This window comes from Hyaena hyaena, unplaced genomic scaffold (genome assembly GCF_003009895.1).
Source record: "Hyaena hyaena isolate Hyena2069 unplaced genomic scaffold, ASM300989v1 scaffold_319, whole genome shotgun sequence".
Lineage (NCBI taxonomy): Eukaryota > Metazoa > Chordata > Mammalia > Carnivora > Hyaenidae > Hyaena > Hyaena hyaena.
Genome location: NW_024080951.1, coordinates 1,051,367 through 1,068,448, shown reverse-complemented (window position 1 = coordinate 1,068,448; position 17,082 = coordinate 1,051,367). Strand labels below are relative to the sequence as shown.

The 17,082-nt window shown below is 42.9% G+C and overlaps 1 protein-coding gene across 1 annotated transcript in view; it reads right to left on the bottom strand.

The window, feature by feature from the left end:
• Positions 1 to 17,082, bottom strand: part of PCNX2 (pecanex 2) — a 300,964-nt gene that overhangs the window by 230,590 nt on the left and 53,292 nt on the right. The window contains exon 9 of the mRNA XM_039248833.1: positions 11,255 to 11,390. Coding sequence (XP_039104764.1) covers positions 11,255 to 11,390 — 136 coding nt within the window. The remainder of the gene's footprint in view (positions 1 to 11,254; positions 11,391 to 17,082) is intronic.

Genomic DNA, 17,082 nt, shown 5'->3' with positions numbered 1-17,082 from the left:
GAAGTTCCCCGTGGGCCACACCTCGGACACTTCTCCTTCCCTCTTCCTTCAGGGATCACCACTGTCTTGAGTTTTGCGTTTATCATTTCTTTTCTTCTGTTTTACTCGGCTTATTACGTCCACAACTTCTATACTGTTTAGCTTTATATTTTTGAACTTCGTGGATATGAAATCACAGCACATGTACACTTTTGCAACTCGCCTTTGTCCCCCTCCATTCCACACTATGTTCCCGAGCTGTTTTACAGCTGTAGCATATCTGTTTTCACAGTCGAATAATATTGCATTATACGGACATGCCATAATTTACTTATCTGCTTTACCGTTGGATATTTGGGGTCTTTTTTTATTTTTTATTTTTACTACTACACTGCTATGACCATTTTTGGAAATGTCTCCTGGTACATATGTGCAATGATTTCTTTAGAACAGCCACCTAACATACACGTAGGAATGGAATTGCTAAGAATGCAAATGTTCAGCTGTACCACGAAGCAAATGGACTTTTCCAGAAAGCGCACAAATGCAATTACTAGATATGGAAATGTTCCATTTACTAGAGAACACCTTGGAAAAAATAAGGTTTCTCAAGTGATTCTATCAGTCTGTACTCCCACCAACAGCAGATACACATTGTGTTGCTTCCAATCCTCACCAACATTTGATAGCATCCGGTACTTTTTAATTGTTGCTAATCTGGCATATAAAACATTTCAATTTTATTCTAATTTGCGTTTCCCTCATTATTAGTGAGTTTGAGCATCTTTGTCCACTTTTAGTTTTCAGCTGCCCATTTGTCTTTTATTAGCTTATATGTGTATAAGTGTGCATGTGGGTGTATACATGTATATATATGATTAAGACTTTAATTAATCATGTGCATTACAGATATTTTCCCAGTTTATGGCTTGTCTTTTCACCTTCCTTTATGGTGTTATTGATAAACAGGGAAATTTAAGTGAAATATCATTTATCCGTTTTTTTTCCTGTAAAGTACAAAAGTTTTGCACTTGTTTATCAAATCACTTTCTACCCAGAGTCATTAAGGGTATTTGATTACATCATTTTACTTAAACTTATATGCTTTTGCCTTTCACATTTAAGTTATGAGCCTACCAGAAGTTTCTACACATAAGAGTCTGTTTCCTTTCTCATAAAAAGGACAATTGTCACAGTGCCATTTATTAAAATGTTCACCCCTTCCTCATCAGTTTTCTGGGGTACTAATGCCTATATTTTTGTGTTATCTTAAACTTTAAATTTTAAATTATATTTGCTCTGTCACTCTTCCCTTCATCTCCTCTGGAATTTTGACAAGGAGAACAGTAGACCTTCTTACCCTGATTTCCATGCGTCTTTCTTTTTTTTAAACAAATTCCTTTTTTTAGAATGTCTGTTTACTTATTTTGAGAGGGAGAGAGAGGAAGAGAGCAGAGGAGGAGCAGAGAGAAAGAGAGAGAGAGAGAAGGAATCCCAAGTAGGCTCTGCACGGTCAGCGCAGAACCAGATGTGGGGCTCGAACCCACGAATGGTGAGATCATGACCTGAGCTGAAATCAAGAGCCAGATGCTTAACCAACTGAGCCACTCAGGCACCCCTGACCTCCACGCTTCTTAGCCTTCTTTCCTATTTACCACTTCATCTCTCGGTGCTACATGTAAATATTTTTTTCAAATCTTACGTGTCAAATCTCCCATTAAATCCCTTAAAGTTTTATTTTTATTATGGGTCATTTCTAGTATCCAGTGCTTTTTCAGATCCACTTGGTCATTATATGGCCTTTTGCTTCTTACGTCTGCAATCTCTTCTTTTATTTCTTTATACATATGAAATATTCTTAATCCATATTCTGAATCTAATCATTACAATTTCCAAATCCACTGAGAGTCTGTTTCTGCTTTCTGTTGACTTTGCTGCCTCTTATTCATGGTCGCATGTTTTCTAATATATTTTATAACTTTTCACTTAATCGTATTTTCCTTGGATCTTTATTTGTATAAATTCTTTGACAGCAATATTAAAGCTCTGTTCTCCAGGATTAAGATGTACCTTTGTTACTGCTGGACATAAGAATGCAATACCAAGCCGGCATCATCTTAAAATAAACTCTTGGTGTGAGGTGTTTGGTTCATCCATGTGATCCTGGATGAATACGGGATGCAAACCCACACGAGGGTTTGAGGCAAGCAGCTTTCTATGCAGACCCCTTAGTGGAGATGGTGTGGACAGAGTGTGTTTAGTTAGTCCTAAGAGTAGGATGTGGCTTCTTGGAGCCAGATTAAGTGGAGAGGCTCCTGTTAGACTCGCTACGTTGTGCTCTTTGCCATTCTATGTGCAGAGGCAGTTAAAGGCAAACCCCCATCCATCTCCTTTGCTGTTGTCCACTGCTTTTCAGTAAGCCTTCTCTGGACACCACGATCCCCTGGAGATCTTCTATTTCGAATCTGTTTTGTTTTTGTTTTTGTTTGCAACTGTACTTAAATACACATACACACACACACACACACACACACACAGAATTTACCATCTTAACCATTTTTAAGTGTACCGTTCAGTAGTATTAACTAGAGCCATACTGTTGTACAACAGATCTCTAGAACTTTTTCATCTTCCCAAACTGAAACTCTGTCTCCATTAAATACTGACTCTCCATTCTGGACCCAGTCCCTGGTAACCACCTTCCTACTTTCTGTCTCTATGTTTTTGACTACTCCAGGTGCCTCCCATAATGGAATCATACAGTATCTGTCCTTTTGTGATTGGCCTATTTCATTTAGTGTAACATCCTCAAGGTTCATCCATGTTATAGCCTGTGTCAGACTTCCTCCCTTTTTAAGTCTGAATGTTCCATTTTATGTTTTCATCTGTCGAAGGACACTTGGGTCATTTCCACCCGTTGGCTATTGCAAATAATGCTGCTATAAACATGGGGGTGGAAAATCTCTTTGAGTCCCTGCTTTAGATTGTTTTGGATATATACCCAGCAGTGAAAGTGCTAGATCACTCTAATCTGTACTTTTATTTGTTTGCTTTGGCTCTGTATGTTTCCAAACAGGATTTAAGATAGGCTGTAATTTCCTGTCGGCTGACTCACATAAGACACAGGTAAGAAGGGCCGAGACCAGGAAAGGGATGAGGACAGTAAAGACGACAGCCATGGAGGTGGAGCTGCTTTTTAAAGGTCACACGCATTTCTCCTTGACTTATAAAGCAGAAGATTATACTCAGGCAGAATTTTTTCTTAATTCAGTGAAAGTCACTGGTGTCAAAGTGCCTGCCACACATACGGGCAGTGCACCTGCTTCACTGGAAACCAGAGCGAGCTCTCCAAGGAAACCAACTTTATCACCTCTTTGTTCCCAGATGCTAATTCACTGACTCAGCTATGGAACATGAAGTTATTCAGGTTATAAAATATTAATGCAAAAGGCACTGCAAGGGACAGTTGATCCATCATGAAGACAGTACAGAGGATGGCCATATACAGGACGGATTGGCTGTACGATTGCAGGAAAGTGGAGAGTGTAGGTGCTGTTTGCATCCCGGATCTATTCCAACATGAGAGACAACTTAGTGGAAACTGCCTGGTGTCAGGTCAGCAGGAAGAGCATCTTCTGTTAACGACAATGAATTTGTGCTTTACAGTAACCCTCCCCCAACAAAAGGGATCCTTTTCCTTTATGCTCCAGGGACAAAAAGTTCCAGTAAGAAATACATGCACAGGGTTACCATAGTTTACCGTTTTGTGGTCTTGGAATTCATGTCCGATGCGTAAACAGGTCAAGGGCAAGCAGCAGCACAGAGGACAGCCTTATTCTGAATTATAAGAAAAATACTGTCCTTAAGTTGGGGTTTAACATTACATACCTTTGCTGTTAGGAAAGGTCAGTTTAAAAAAAAAAATCACATGAAGATTACATCTACCTTTTGTAAGTTATTAAAGCCTGGCATATTGTGCTATTTATTGCTGCTTAAATAAAAATTCTTGTTGAAAAGAATCTCAGAATTTAATGCAACGGAAAAATGATTTGACTTCTATGTTAGTTCCCTAGTGTGGCCGAAACAAAGAGCCAGAGACTGGGTGGCTGAAACAATGGAGCTGTTCTGAAGGCTGGAAGCCTGTAACCGAGGATTGGTTTCTGCCGAGGTCTTTCTCCTTTGCCTCTTAATGGCTGTCTTCTCTCTGTGTCATCACATGGTCTTTCCTCCATGTGCATCTGCATCTTGATCCTCTCTTCTTAGAAGGATACCAGCCTGGGGCACCTGGGTGGCTCAATCAGTTAAGCATCTGGTTCTTCACTTTGGCTCAGGTCATGATCTCACGGCTTGTGGGTTCAAGCTCCACATCGGACTCTGTGCTGGCAGTACCCAGCCTGCTTGGTATTCTCTCATGCTCTCTCTATCTCTCTCTGCACCACCACCCCCTGCCCCACTTGTGAGCTCTGTCTCTCTCAAAATAAATACTTAAACTTAAAAAAAAAAAAAAAAGATGGATACCAGCCCTATTGGATTAGGGCTTGACCCTAATGACCTCTTTTTAACTTAATTACTTCTTTAAAAACCCTTTCCCTCCATACAGTCCTGTTCTGAGGTGCAAATCATCGCACAATAACTTCCTTCATGAGAAAATAAGCTTCATGGAATTTCATTTTTTGCCTTCAATACCAAGGACCCTCAGAGCTAAATGCTTCAGGGGATTAGAGCAATTATTCTCAGCCTGTTTTCTGTTACAAATTTCAAATTCAAATTTCTCTCATCATATCAATCATTCATTGATTCTCTCATCCAACAAATATTTATTGTATAGATTATAGAGGCCGGTTGCTATATATAATACATGCTGAGAATTCAAAGGATAACAAGACAGAGTTTCTAGCTTTAAGGAATTTAACAGCTCCTGGGGAGTAGACAAGCAAATCAGCCATGAGAACACGGTGAGACACACAAGTATAAACATCTCTATGTCTAGATATTTAGAAAAAGAGCGAGAAGTGAGCCATGGGAGCGTGTGAGGCGGGTAACACTGGAGAGGGTATGGAGTGAGGGGGTGTAGGGCAGTGTCCCCTGGAGAGCATCAGCAATGATGGCACTGGCCTGGGTAGGACTCACAATAGAGACAGAAAAGGAGTTCCAGGTCTCTGATTTATGTGAAGGCACAGACACGCTGTCCAAAGATGCACTCTTTCTGTCTCTGATTCGTTAATGAAGCCTTACCAAAGAACCACCGTGTCACATTGCCCGGGAGGTCAGGCTTGCAAGGTTTATGCTACTATTTCCAAAAAAGAAATTGTCAAAAATAGGGGGGCAGGGTGCAAGCTGAACACAAGCCCTTTTGAAGAAACAAGATAAGTGCACTGCTCACACTCCCCATATGAATCTATATTTAAGGCAAGTCTCCCTTCGTGAATCTGAATTATCAAGAACAACTTAAGTGATGGTTAGCATATTCAGCTTAAGAAGGTAGGCAAGTACTTATATAATACATTTCAGAAATAAGTTTTGGTAATATTAAAACATTTAAGAATGTAAACGTCTACCCCTCTCCCCCAAGACACCTGAAAAGTTCTACTGTTCAAAATAATGACCCCTTCTGGGGCACCTGGGTGAATATTGGTTAGGCATCTGACTCTTGATTTAAGCTCAGGTCATGATCTCATGGTTTGTAAGATCGAGCCTCACGTGGGGCTCTGTGCTGACAGTGTGGAGCCTGCTTGGGATTCTCTGTCTCCCTCTCTCTCTGCCCCTCCCCTGCATTCTCTCTCTCTCTCTCTCTCAAAATAAATTAATTAAAAATTTAAAAATAATGGCACCTTTAAGAGTTCCATATAACCATTAAAAAATTTTGATGATGTTAATCATTGCCACTGATTATATGGCATAATATTATTATATATTATCTCTAATCCTCAAAACCTTACAAGAAATCCTCCACATAGGTGCTATTATCCCTATTTAAAATGTGAGAAACTGAGGCTCTGAGAGGTCAGATCACTTCCCCAAGGTCCTCCTCTAGGAAGAGGGCTGAGGGAGGCTGAAGCCCAGTTTCTTTCTACAACCTCACCTAGGGGAACCCAGGTGAATCCACAGCTCAGGCAGGGCTCACGTGGCAAGGCGAAAGCCACCTGCACAGCAAAACACTTGTGCCCACGATATGTCTGAGCCCAGTCATGAAGAAACGAATCAAAAGCACAAATGTGAAGAGGAAGCCATCAGAAAAGGGACACAGACCAAAATAAGATGGGTAATAAAGGATATCAAACAATAATATTATTTAAAAGAATTGTAAAGTCAGATTTATGACCTTGAGCATGAATTGCTCTTAATAAAAGCTAAAATATAAATGTGGGCCTGTTACGTGGAGGAAGATAAGGGACCAGGTCAAGGCGACCGTCGATGTCGGAACAGACACAGGTGGGTTAAACGGGAAGCCTCCTCGGAAGGGGAGAAGTGTGTTGACAGCAACTGAAGAGACAGGTAGAGGAATGAAGAGGAACCACAGGACAGTCAGTAGTGCTGTGTGGCACCACGAGCTCTTCCTACGAGCTGTCACACCCAGCGCTGGGAAGGTGGGGCAGAAAGGGACTCTGGTGGCAGAAGTGGGCTCATGTGAAATCATGGCAGAGGCTTCTGGGGAAGGGGTGGGCAGAACTGGAAATCCCAGCAGTGACCAAAGGACAGAGGGAAAGGAGCGCTGGGCCGGGAGGGGTGCGGCCAACGCCGCAAATACCGGGACCTTCCGTACTGGTCTCCTCCGGTGGAAATTCCAAGGTTAAAGAATACGTGACCTCCAAGGTTTTCTACAGAGGTGATGTGATCCCAAACATGAGATGTAATGAAGTACCAAATGCATGCCCTGCACATACGTAGTGTTTCTAATCTGCTGATGGAATGCTGGTTAAATCTAGATATAAACAACACTTTGAAGGATAAAAAATATAAAACACACATGTGATACTATTATAACAGTGGCTCTATTTAGCAGCCAAAATTCCAGGAATCATAACAAATCATGTATATTCTTACATTAAAAAAAAAAAAAAACTTCTAAACCTGACAAATGAGGAATATGCAAATATTCATTTTTTAAGTCAAAATATACCTTCAAATAAATGAATATGGAAGCTGATCGGTGACTCTGTTAAGGTACTATAATTGGTGTCTCATCCGTCTTACCTGCTAGGAAATGTCAATATTCTTTGTAGACAGGATTGTTTATAAAATATTATATATAGCACGTCATGCAAATTAGATGTCTAGGAATATGTTTTTGCCTTTTAGAGATGTTTTAAATTTTAAAATATAGCAATTCAGGAACACATCATTGTGGGACAAAAATAAAATGGTATATAGGGTAAAAGGTGAAAGTCTCCGTTTTCATTAATCCTTTAATGATAGTAAACTGTGAAGGCAGTGCTACATTTATGTTAACCTAGAGGGACTGTCACCTAGATCCTGTGCTTTGGGGCATCTTTGCAATGCTCACTGATCAGTTTAGGGCCAATGAAATACGGCTCTCGGGTCACCCCTGGTAATAATAATGATGATGCCGATCCTACAGACTTCCATAAAGCCTCAGTTTACAGAGTGCTTTACATATACTACTAGCTCATTTCTTGGTGTGGGGCAGGGTGAATGGGCTTGAAGCCAGATCCAAGTAAGGAGAAAAAGAAGCAAAAAATGCTATACTCCCAAGGATCTGACACTGGCTACCCGTGGACTGGGCTTGCTCTCAACCAGCAGGATAATAAAGATGTTTCAAGCTGATTCCTCAAGTGCTTACTTATATAATGCAATGGAACAACGTAAACTTTTCAAGTCACGGGAATGAATCTGTAGACTGTACCCAATGTGCTTGGAAATACACAATGGATAAACTGACACACAGAGAAGTAGCAGTTTATAACACGGGTGCATGGAGGCTGTGATTGGGAATACTCGGAGCCCCTCAATGCTAATCTGGAGCACAGACGACAGAGTTCACCAGCTCCCCATGTGCCCCAAGCTCGGTCTTTCTCTTTGTGGTCAAGCGCTAAGCCCTGCAGCCAGCGTGATGGAACAGAACCCCTTCCCCTCGCCTGCCTCACACAGAAGAAGCTTCCACTCCTCCTGGAAGGGCACCACTTGCAGGGCTACCTCATTCATTTTATTTGTGCCAGGGAAGAACTTCAGAGCCTTTTCTCTGGGCTGAGCCCACCCCCGGTGGGGAGGGAAGTCCCTAATTAGTCTTGTCTCCAGAGCCCTACTTCCTACTCATTTTTGCTGCCCTTGTCTAAGTAAGCACAACTCACGTCATTGCCCCGATGCCTCCACGCTCCAGGACTGTGAGCACGCCCACTTTCGGGCTCCTGGCCGAGCCCTGGGCCGGCTGTGTGTCTGCCTTGCCTCAACTCCTCCGAATCTCAGCCGAGCTGCTACCTCACCACGGAAGCCTCCTGATCTGCGTCCCAACCTGTGTCCCACAGCCCCTGAGCCCGTCCTGACCATAACCCTTACCACGCATGGCTGAACCGGATTCCCAGTGTCTAAACTTCTTGAAGGCAGGGGCTGAGTCTTTGTCCCTGTCCACCCTGTCCCTGGCGCAGAGCCGACAGTGTGTAACCCTTCACTAGTTGTGTTTGGGATAATGAGCGGGAAACAGACCTCATTTTTAATTTGTGACCAAAACGTAATTAAATTTAAAAAACTAAGCAGTAGAAATGAAGGCTCATTTCTTATGGATCTTTGTAGATATTTCCTCTGCATCTAACTATGAGCCTGGATGGCACACTTCATTTTTCCACTTCTCTACCGACATATAGTAAAACTTTAAACTTTTATATGTTACTTAAAATGGTAAAAGTTAAAATGATTGAAGTTTGCCACTGAATTTGGTTATGTAATTAACAATGGAACACTAAATATAATTCAGCTTTTTATATGCTCATATACATAATCACGCCACTCAGAGAATTTTAAATGTAAAGAACAGTGTGACTTTCTGATTTATCTATGTTGTAGTTAGTTATTTCCCAGTTTCTGCTCTACCTGGGCTGTTTTTGAGATATTAAATCATTGTGGGTTTGCATTTCTGATAATCCAAAGTTCCTAGTTCCCCCTAGGCTCCACCATTCATTGAACCAATGACATTCACATCTTCCCAAACTATGTGGATATTTTTTTAAGTTTTTTAATTTACTTTGAGAGCAAGAGCATGAGTGGGGGACGGGCAGAGAGAAAGTAAAAGAGACAGTCCCAAGCAGCCAGTGTGGAGCTCAATGCGGGGCTCGAAGCCGTGACTGTGAGATCGTGACCTGAGCTGAAACCAAGAGTCAGACGCTTAACTAACTGACTGAGCCTCCCAGGCGCCCCATATGGATATTGTTATAGAACTCTAACTCCCACTCCTTGGAGATATAATGCTGACATTCTAGAGGCAGGGGGCTGGACCTCCCCAGGTCTGTGTCAGGGAAAATGTAAGTTTCTCAGAGAAAACCCACATTCCTCAGGGCCCCTCCCCATGTACTTGAGCTTGTGGTGGGAACTGAGGCGGAGCTGGGCACAGAGTACAGAGAATGCAACTGAAGCCGGGGCCCACCGGAACATAGGAACGTACAGAAGAGACTGGTGAACCGAAGATCCTGGTGGAGAGGAGGAGGCCATGGAACGTGGGGTCCTCAGAGCTGGGGGCTTACGGCAGTGTCGGCAGACCCCAGTACTGCCCCCTAGCTGAGAAGGGGCTGTCATTCCCCACAGCACCACCAGCAGGCCCGGTGACCAGGATGGGGCCAGGCATCTGAGCCATGACCAGAGGTGCCTCCCCCCTCCACCGGCCTCCCGGGGCCCTCCTCCTGTACCCAGAAGCCCTGGAAAAGAGGAGACGGAGGTGAGACTGGATACATGGAGGGGAAGAAATCCCTAAAGACTGAGGTTTTGAATTAGCTGCATGCTTGTTCCCACAAAAACTCCTTCAAGCATGGAAGAGCTGATTCTCCTCCCCCTCCTCCTCCTCCTCCTCCTCCTCCTTCTTCTTCTTCTGCTTCTTTTTGTATTGTTTATTTACTTATTTTGAGAGAGAGGGAGAGAGTGAACAGGGGGTGGGCAAAGAGAGAGAGGAAGAGAGAGAATCCCAAGCAGGATCCTTGCTATTAGCACAAAGCCCGACATGGGGCTTGAACTCACAAACCGTGTGATCATGACCTGAGCCAAAATCAAGAGTCAGGCGCTTAACCGACTGAGCCACCCAGGCGCCTGGAAGGGCTGATTCTGCTTCAGTCCTCCCCACCCAGGCACCAGGTATAAGGACTCCAGAGCAATGTGCGGTCAGTGAGGAGACAACGTGACCTTTTTTTCCCACACCTCCAACCAGTTTCAACCCACTGTGGTATCAAGCATCTTTTTGGAAAAATTTAGTAAAGCAATCATGAAAACAAATATAAATCTGTATTATTTTTTCATGGGTGAGGCTGTCTAGGAGACAACAAAACACTGCCAGGAGGGAGATAAATACAGCAATAGAGAAACTTCCCACTAACTTGACAGCAGCCCTCAGCCCGTCCCAATGGAAAGCCACCCTCCTTCAAGGTCTAGCCTGGGGGTCCCTTCTTCTAAGAAGTCCTCGCCAGCATCTTTGTCCAAAATGCCCTGCTTGAATCTGTAGCTCTCTGTTCACGTCCGGTGGTACATCTTACCTCCTGTGTGATCTTCTGCCGTGAAGTCTTTGCTCCGACTCCCTCAGAATCATACTCAAGGTGTACCGGATGAGTGAATGAACATTAGTAAGTTGTCCATTGGTAAAATAATGGAAGCCTTCATCTTTTAAGCCCCTGGATGATAATGTCACCTGCTCTAAGAATAAAGTCTCTCTTTGAGTCAAGATTCTCTTTAAGGATCTCTGAATGTTTAATAAGAGCCCATTATAAATTAATAAAAATCCGGGTATTTTCCAACCATGGTGAGAAAAAGGCATCCTAACCTAGAAAGCCCTTGTGGGTTCTGTGCATCCTGGCAACCAAAGATCAATGTACATGAATTTCTAATGCACTTGGAAGAGCATGAAGGTAGTGGCAATTCTGTGAGTGCCAACGAAGGTACCTGTTACTTAAATGGCTTTGTCCCTACGTTCGTTCAGCAGACTACCATGCAGTGATAGACACACAACCTAGCAATGTAAAATTCAGGACAAGACCCAACTAATTCCATTTGGTAATCTGACCACGAATCAGGTTTCAAGATCCCTGCTTCTGGAACACTCACAGACGGCGAGGCTGGAACGTACCCGCGGGGTTTCTGATTGGGTCCTCCGAGCCACCATCAGCAACAGCTGTTGTTGGAGCGCACTGACCGCAGGGTCCCCGGAAGAAGGATCTTGACTCTCAGACGTGGTGGTGCTGGAGGAGCTGATCTGTATGTCTCTGAGGAGGGGCAAAAGGAAAGCTCTGGTTACCTTGAGGCGTGGAAGTCATCTGTTCTCATACACGAACACGAGGACACTAGGAATCCCCCGTGCAGGTAGTGGATAAGCCTTTATAACCTTTACAGATTTATATACACAGTCACGGGCTGGAATTTTCTTTATGCAGTGATACCTTCAGGCAGAAGGGCAATCATCTTGCACACGTGCAAATTACTCAGCTGTCTAGATCTGCAGTGCACCATAGGGTAGGTAGGCAGATGCCTAGTGTTCTAGAGATGCCAACCTTAATTTTCTACATACTTAATGGATGGGGAGATGATAGCAGTAGTTTCTACCTTCATATTTTGTGAAAACAATAAATAGCGGTCCAGACAGTTCCAAAGACAGCAATCAGGAAGAAGCACGGACTACCTACCATCTCTGCTACCTCCTCCAGCCCCTGACACGCTCTGCATTCCCACGCCTCCCACCCCCACCCAGAGCAGAGAAAGCGCACATTAGCTGCAAGGAATGTCTCCAGTAACTGGAAAAAAGATGCTACTAAAATAGTTGTAATCTACATCTAAAGAGTTTTATTGTCTTCAGTCATGCATAGGTTGACAGGACATAAATTTAAAGTCTTTCGTAAACCTCAAGTCTGGCATCTTTCCTTTGGCTCAGCAAGCACAAACTAGGATATACTTTTCCATCTGCTTTGCTAGCAAGGTGCTGAAAACTGAGGAGACAATGCTGACTGACCACCCTACAGTCATTTCTAAAAGAATTCCTACTAATACAGCTTCAATTTTATTTACTCATCCAAGACCATGGCTTCAGAAGAGAGACTAGGTTCCCCCCCACACACCCCAGTCCCATGGGTAAATCTTGGTCATTTTACGCTCATCACTTAAACTTCATTCACCCTGGCCAATACCTGGCTTTGGGAAGAAAGAAGGAAAAACATCCCATTTGTATATATATACATTTTTTTAAGTTTTTTAATTTATTTGTTATTTTGAGAGAGAGAGAGAGAAGGTGAAAGTGCACAGGAACAGCAGAGAGAGGGAGAGAGAGAGAATCTGTCAGTGCAGAGCCTGATGTGGGGCAAACTCAAACTGAGACACGACCTGAGCTGAAGTCATGAGTCAGATGCTTAACCAACTGAGCCACCCAGGCACCCCGAGAACATATTCTAAGAGGCTACTGTGGAGCAAAGGGGAGACGGCTGAGGGTATCAGGGAGCTCAGGCACAAGTTTTTCTACTTCTTAAAGGGTAACAAGAAACATTCAGGGCTGCAGCAGTCAAAACATCATCATGGGGGATAAGCCTGAGGACAGCAGAGCTGAGAGATGGAAAGAAACTCATTTCTTGATGATGACATCAAATCTCTGAAATAACCAACCTTGCACCGATCAGAACTTTGGACTTCCTGTCTAACCCGCTGTGATCTGGGGTCTTATGGGACTTGCAACCCAAACTGCCTCAAGAACGCCAACGCTATGCTAACATGATGCCTTTCAGACTTCTAGCCTCACATTTCATTATAAACTCTCTGACAAGTTTGTGGACCTTTCTTTTTCTTTAGTCCCTACTACTACATTCATAAACAGGTAAATACTTATTCTATCAGAACAGCATTTAAAACAGTTCCACTGGGGGCGCCTGGGTGGTTCACTTGGTTAAGCATCTGACTCATGATTTCAACTCAGGTCACCATCTCGCGGTTTGGGAGTTCGAGCCCCACGTCGGGCTCCATGCTGACAGTGAGGAGTCTACCTGGGATTCTCTCTCTCCTTCTCTCTCTGCCCTTCCCCTGTTCATCCTCTCTCTCTCTCTCTCTCTCTCTCTCTCTCAAAATAAATAAATAAACTTAAAGAAACTAAAAACTAAAAATAAATAAAATAGTTCCACCGTACACACACGCACGTCTCTCTACATTTTTCAGACATCATTTATGACTACTTGATGAAGGATTCAGTAAAGGCATTCTTGTAAAGAGCCATTCAGGAAATGTTGTATGTTAGAGTCAGGAGTGAAGGAGCAAAGCGAGAAGTACATGGAACTGCAAATTTAAAAATCCTATCCTTCCATATTTGGATGACTGTTCCACACACTGTGTTTGTGCTTCCTGTCTGGGGCAGTGGTGTAACATCTTTTAACTAACAGAAAAAAGCAAAAGCAGTTAGATTTGTAAAGGCAATGTGCACTCAAACTTTCTTGCTTCGTACTGAGCCCACTGCGTACTGTAATTGTGTTGTTTCATAGCTAAACTCAATAGGATCAAGACAGCTTCGCTCATACAAATTTGGCGAAATCTAAATCTCAGCAAATGCCAGCAGATTCTGACTGTGCTGTCGATAATGGAAGTGATGACTGTAAGCAGGTGGGAGTGGGATGGAAATGTGTGCTTCTGTGAGAAAAATCTTAGAAAGTGAATAGCGCCCTCTATCGCCAACTGAAATAAACTAAGACTGGCTGTTGGAGCAAGCTTTCCCTTGCTTCTGCTTCCTGCCAGGAAACATGAATCAAAGGAAGTGTTAACACACCTCAGTTTAATATCTGCAGATTACTTAGCATGGTTCTGGCAGTAAAGTAATAATAACGATAAGTAACACTTTTTTATTGAAGCCATTTAAAAATCTCATGTTAGAATCTAGGATTTGGGTTTCTTTTCAAAATCTTTTGGGTAAGTTCTAGAATTAAGCGGAACAAGGCTTGGATTATTGCTCAGCTAATTACGATCTGGTCTATGACTACAAGCCTTTGTTGCACTATCTCAAATCCTCGCCTGGAAAATAGGGAAGAAATTTCCTGCACGGGGGTTGTGAGAATCAAATCAGACTAGGTATGTAAACCACCAAACGGTGTCTCCTATGTATTAGACACTTAATAACCATACTTTACCATTTTATTTCCTTCTGTTGAAAGGGGACCTGACTTTGTTTACTCTCATATGAAACAGCAACATGACCCCTATGCTTTTCATACAAATATCATTAATTCCAATTGTTTCTCTTAGCATGAATGGGGGAAGAGTGTCTTGACCTCAACTCACACGCCATCCTCTTTATTGTATAAAAACAGACTCAAACATTAAGTTCCCTCTTTATGAACTTCTTTTATGAACATTGAGTATTCTAAACAAAGCATGATGATATTAAAAAACAAAAGCTCCTTGTTCTAGCTTTAGGACTGACATGGCCTCACCAGAAAACCTGTATTCGCATGTGTATATGGGCTTCTGATTCAGCCAGGAGGAGATGATTAAACGTTACAGTCAGCATTGCTCAAATGGAAGAGATTTCTTTCCTTACTTAAATGCTGTTCTCTGGGGTCCTGATGTTGTAGTAACGATAGATGTGCACCAGCTTCCCCAATCAAGAACCAAAGAGGCTGTGACATCACAAAAATCACGGAGTGGACAGGAGTCTTCCTACAAATCCTTAAAGAATGCCTGCCTATCTTCTTCTGCTTATAACTCTTCTCAGACTATCTGCTGCTTGTTTGCCCTTGGTTAGCTGTGCACTGTGGGCTGTACGATCATCTAAAAAGTCTCTGTTCTCCTAACTTAAAGCCAGAGATTTTCCCCTCATATGAATGAACATAATGTGAAAAGGCTGAGCTTTAAGAGATATTTCCTTCTTTGAAACAGCAATATTCCAAACCTGTCATAAAACTACTCTCTGAGCTACCATAAGATAATGCTTGCAGATCTGGTCTTGATCACCTGCTCTCCAGTGAATCTCTGGCACATGAGTTTGGTTCAGGGTGATGGAGTCGCTAAATCTATTTAAACTAGATTGAGCTCAGGGCAATAGCAGAAATAGTGGCTCGTGACAGAAACTACCAAAGCGGCAGCCTTTGGAGGATATAAAGACGGACCAGGGACCAGGGGCTAGTCTGGGCCAGAAAGGTGACTCTCGTACGGGAAGAGCTGAGCCTCAGATTGATGGGGACAACATTCCAGCATATTATACTCCCCAGTTTTCATTCATTTAGGCTTCTGCAAGCAACAAATAATGAAAATACGCCTGCTGCTTCTACATTTTCCCATTACTGTGGGAAAAAATGTTCTGAAATTCTTCCTTTTCCCCAGATCTCAAAATTATGGCCCCCCATCTAAAGAAGGAAGACCTCTTTTCCTGCTCATACTTCTTGTATTCCAGGGGGCGGATATGGGAACAAGCCACCCAGAGGGGCAGCCTGAAAATGGAAGTCACAGCCAAGCAATGTGCTTAGTATGTAGGATATTTAAATAAAGCAACCTTGTTTTAAAAACTATAACCTTTAGTTGGAACTTTAACGGGGATCCTAGATTGAGAGTCTGCAAACAGCTCTCACAGGACAGTAAAATTCATCTGTGCACAGGAGGAAAAGGAAGGAGAGAGACAGAGCCTCAGGCATGGCGTCTGCTGCCACCATGTGGCAGTCGCAGCTGCAGCCACCAAAATAGTGCATCAGCCCTTCCCAGGGAGTCGGAGAGGGTGCCACGAAACAGAAGTCTTTCTAGAATCAACCTCATAAACCTTCCATCCTTATGACTCCGTGCGTGGAGGAAAACTTCATCTCTCTCTCAAAAATAAACATTTAAAAAAAATTTTAATAAAAAAAAAATCCCCCAATAAAAATCCTATAAGCTAGTATATGTTCTAGAATGAGTCTTCCATTCAGCGGGCGACTACGCCTACATTTTGAAGAATAGAGACTCAAAATCAAAGTAAACACCATGTCTTTCCATCAGATTTCACCGGCCACCAGACAATATGCATTTTGCATGCATTTTCATCAGACTGCTTCTGACACTGGAAAATCTAGATTAATACTGAAGCACGGCTGTAGATCTTTCACAGAAGAGAGCTGTGCTATGTTACTTGGAAGACTGCATAGACAAAAGAAACGTAAATCTTTGCTGAACAAAGAAAGAACTTATCAGGCTTTAATTGCAAGATCTGCAGAGGACATCTGAAAAGTCCAGGCTGCAATGAATCTTCTAGATACAAGACACACTTCAACTTCCTAAGCAGAGAGCTTACCTCAACTCTGATTTTCTGGGCAGATGACTAACTTTATCTTTCTAGGGAGTTTGGCTCATTTTAGGCTCTGAGCTACTGAGTCAATCCTACGTGCTGGCTAATGAATTTGTCCTCTGAAAGGTTTTTAAGTAGCAATTCTAAATGCTGCAATTCAAGCCGGAGTTCCCTCGTTCTAGTATCTGGGGAAAGTAGAGCTATGTTAGAGAGTGTTACCAAAGGTACCTGCTTTACGGACAGCTATTGCACAGCCGGGAAAATGCTGCTTACATTTCTTTGGCAGTTAATGAGAAATACGCTAGTTCCCACAATGACAGTGGGGCCAAGGAGGGAAATTTGTTTCCTCTGCCGCTTTCCTCCAGGAATCCCCAAAGAGACATGGAAGTTACATCGCAAACAATTCCCTATTCATGCTTGGGAGTCAGGGATATAAAACTGTCACAGGGCGACTGGACTTAACAATGGCAGAGAGGAATGGCTTTCTTGCCAATACTAAGAATCAGTGGTTTAATGGCCTAGTTGGAGGCAATCCCAGCCACTGAAGTTGCCTTGCAGGGAAAAAGCTGCTTTTCCAATATCTTCCATGGCTGACTGGCTTAGCAACAGCCCTAACTAGGAGTCCTTCCAAGTTCAAAATCAAAGTTTATGTTTACTGTAGTGAGAACTCCACATTCAATGGC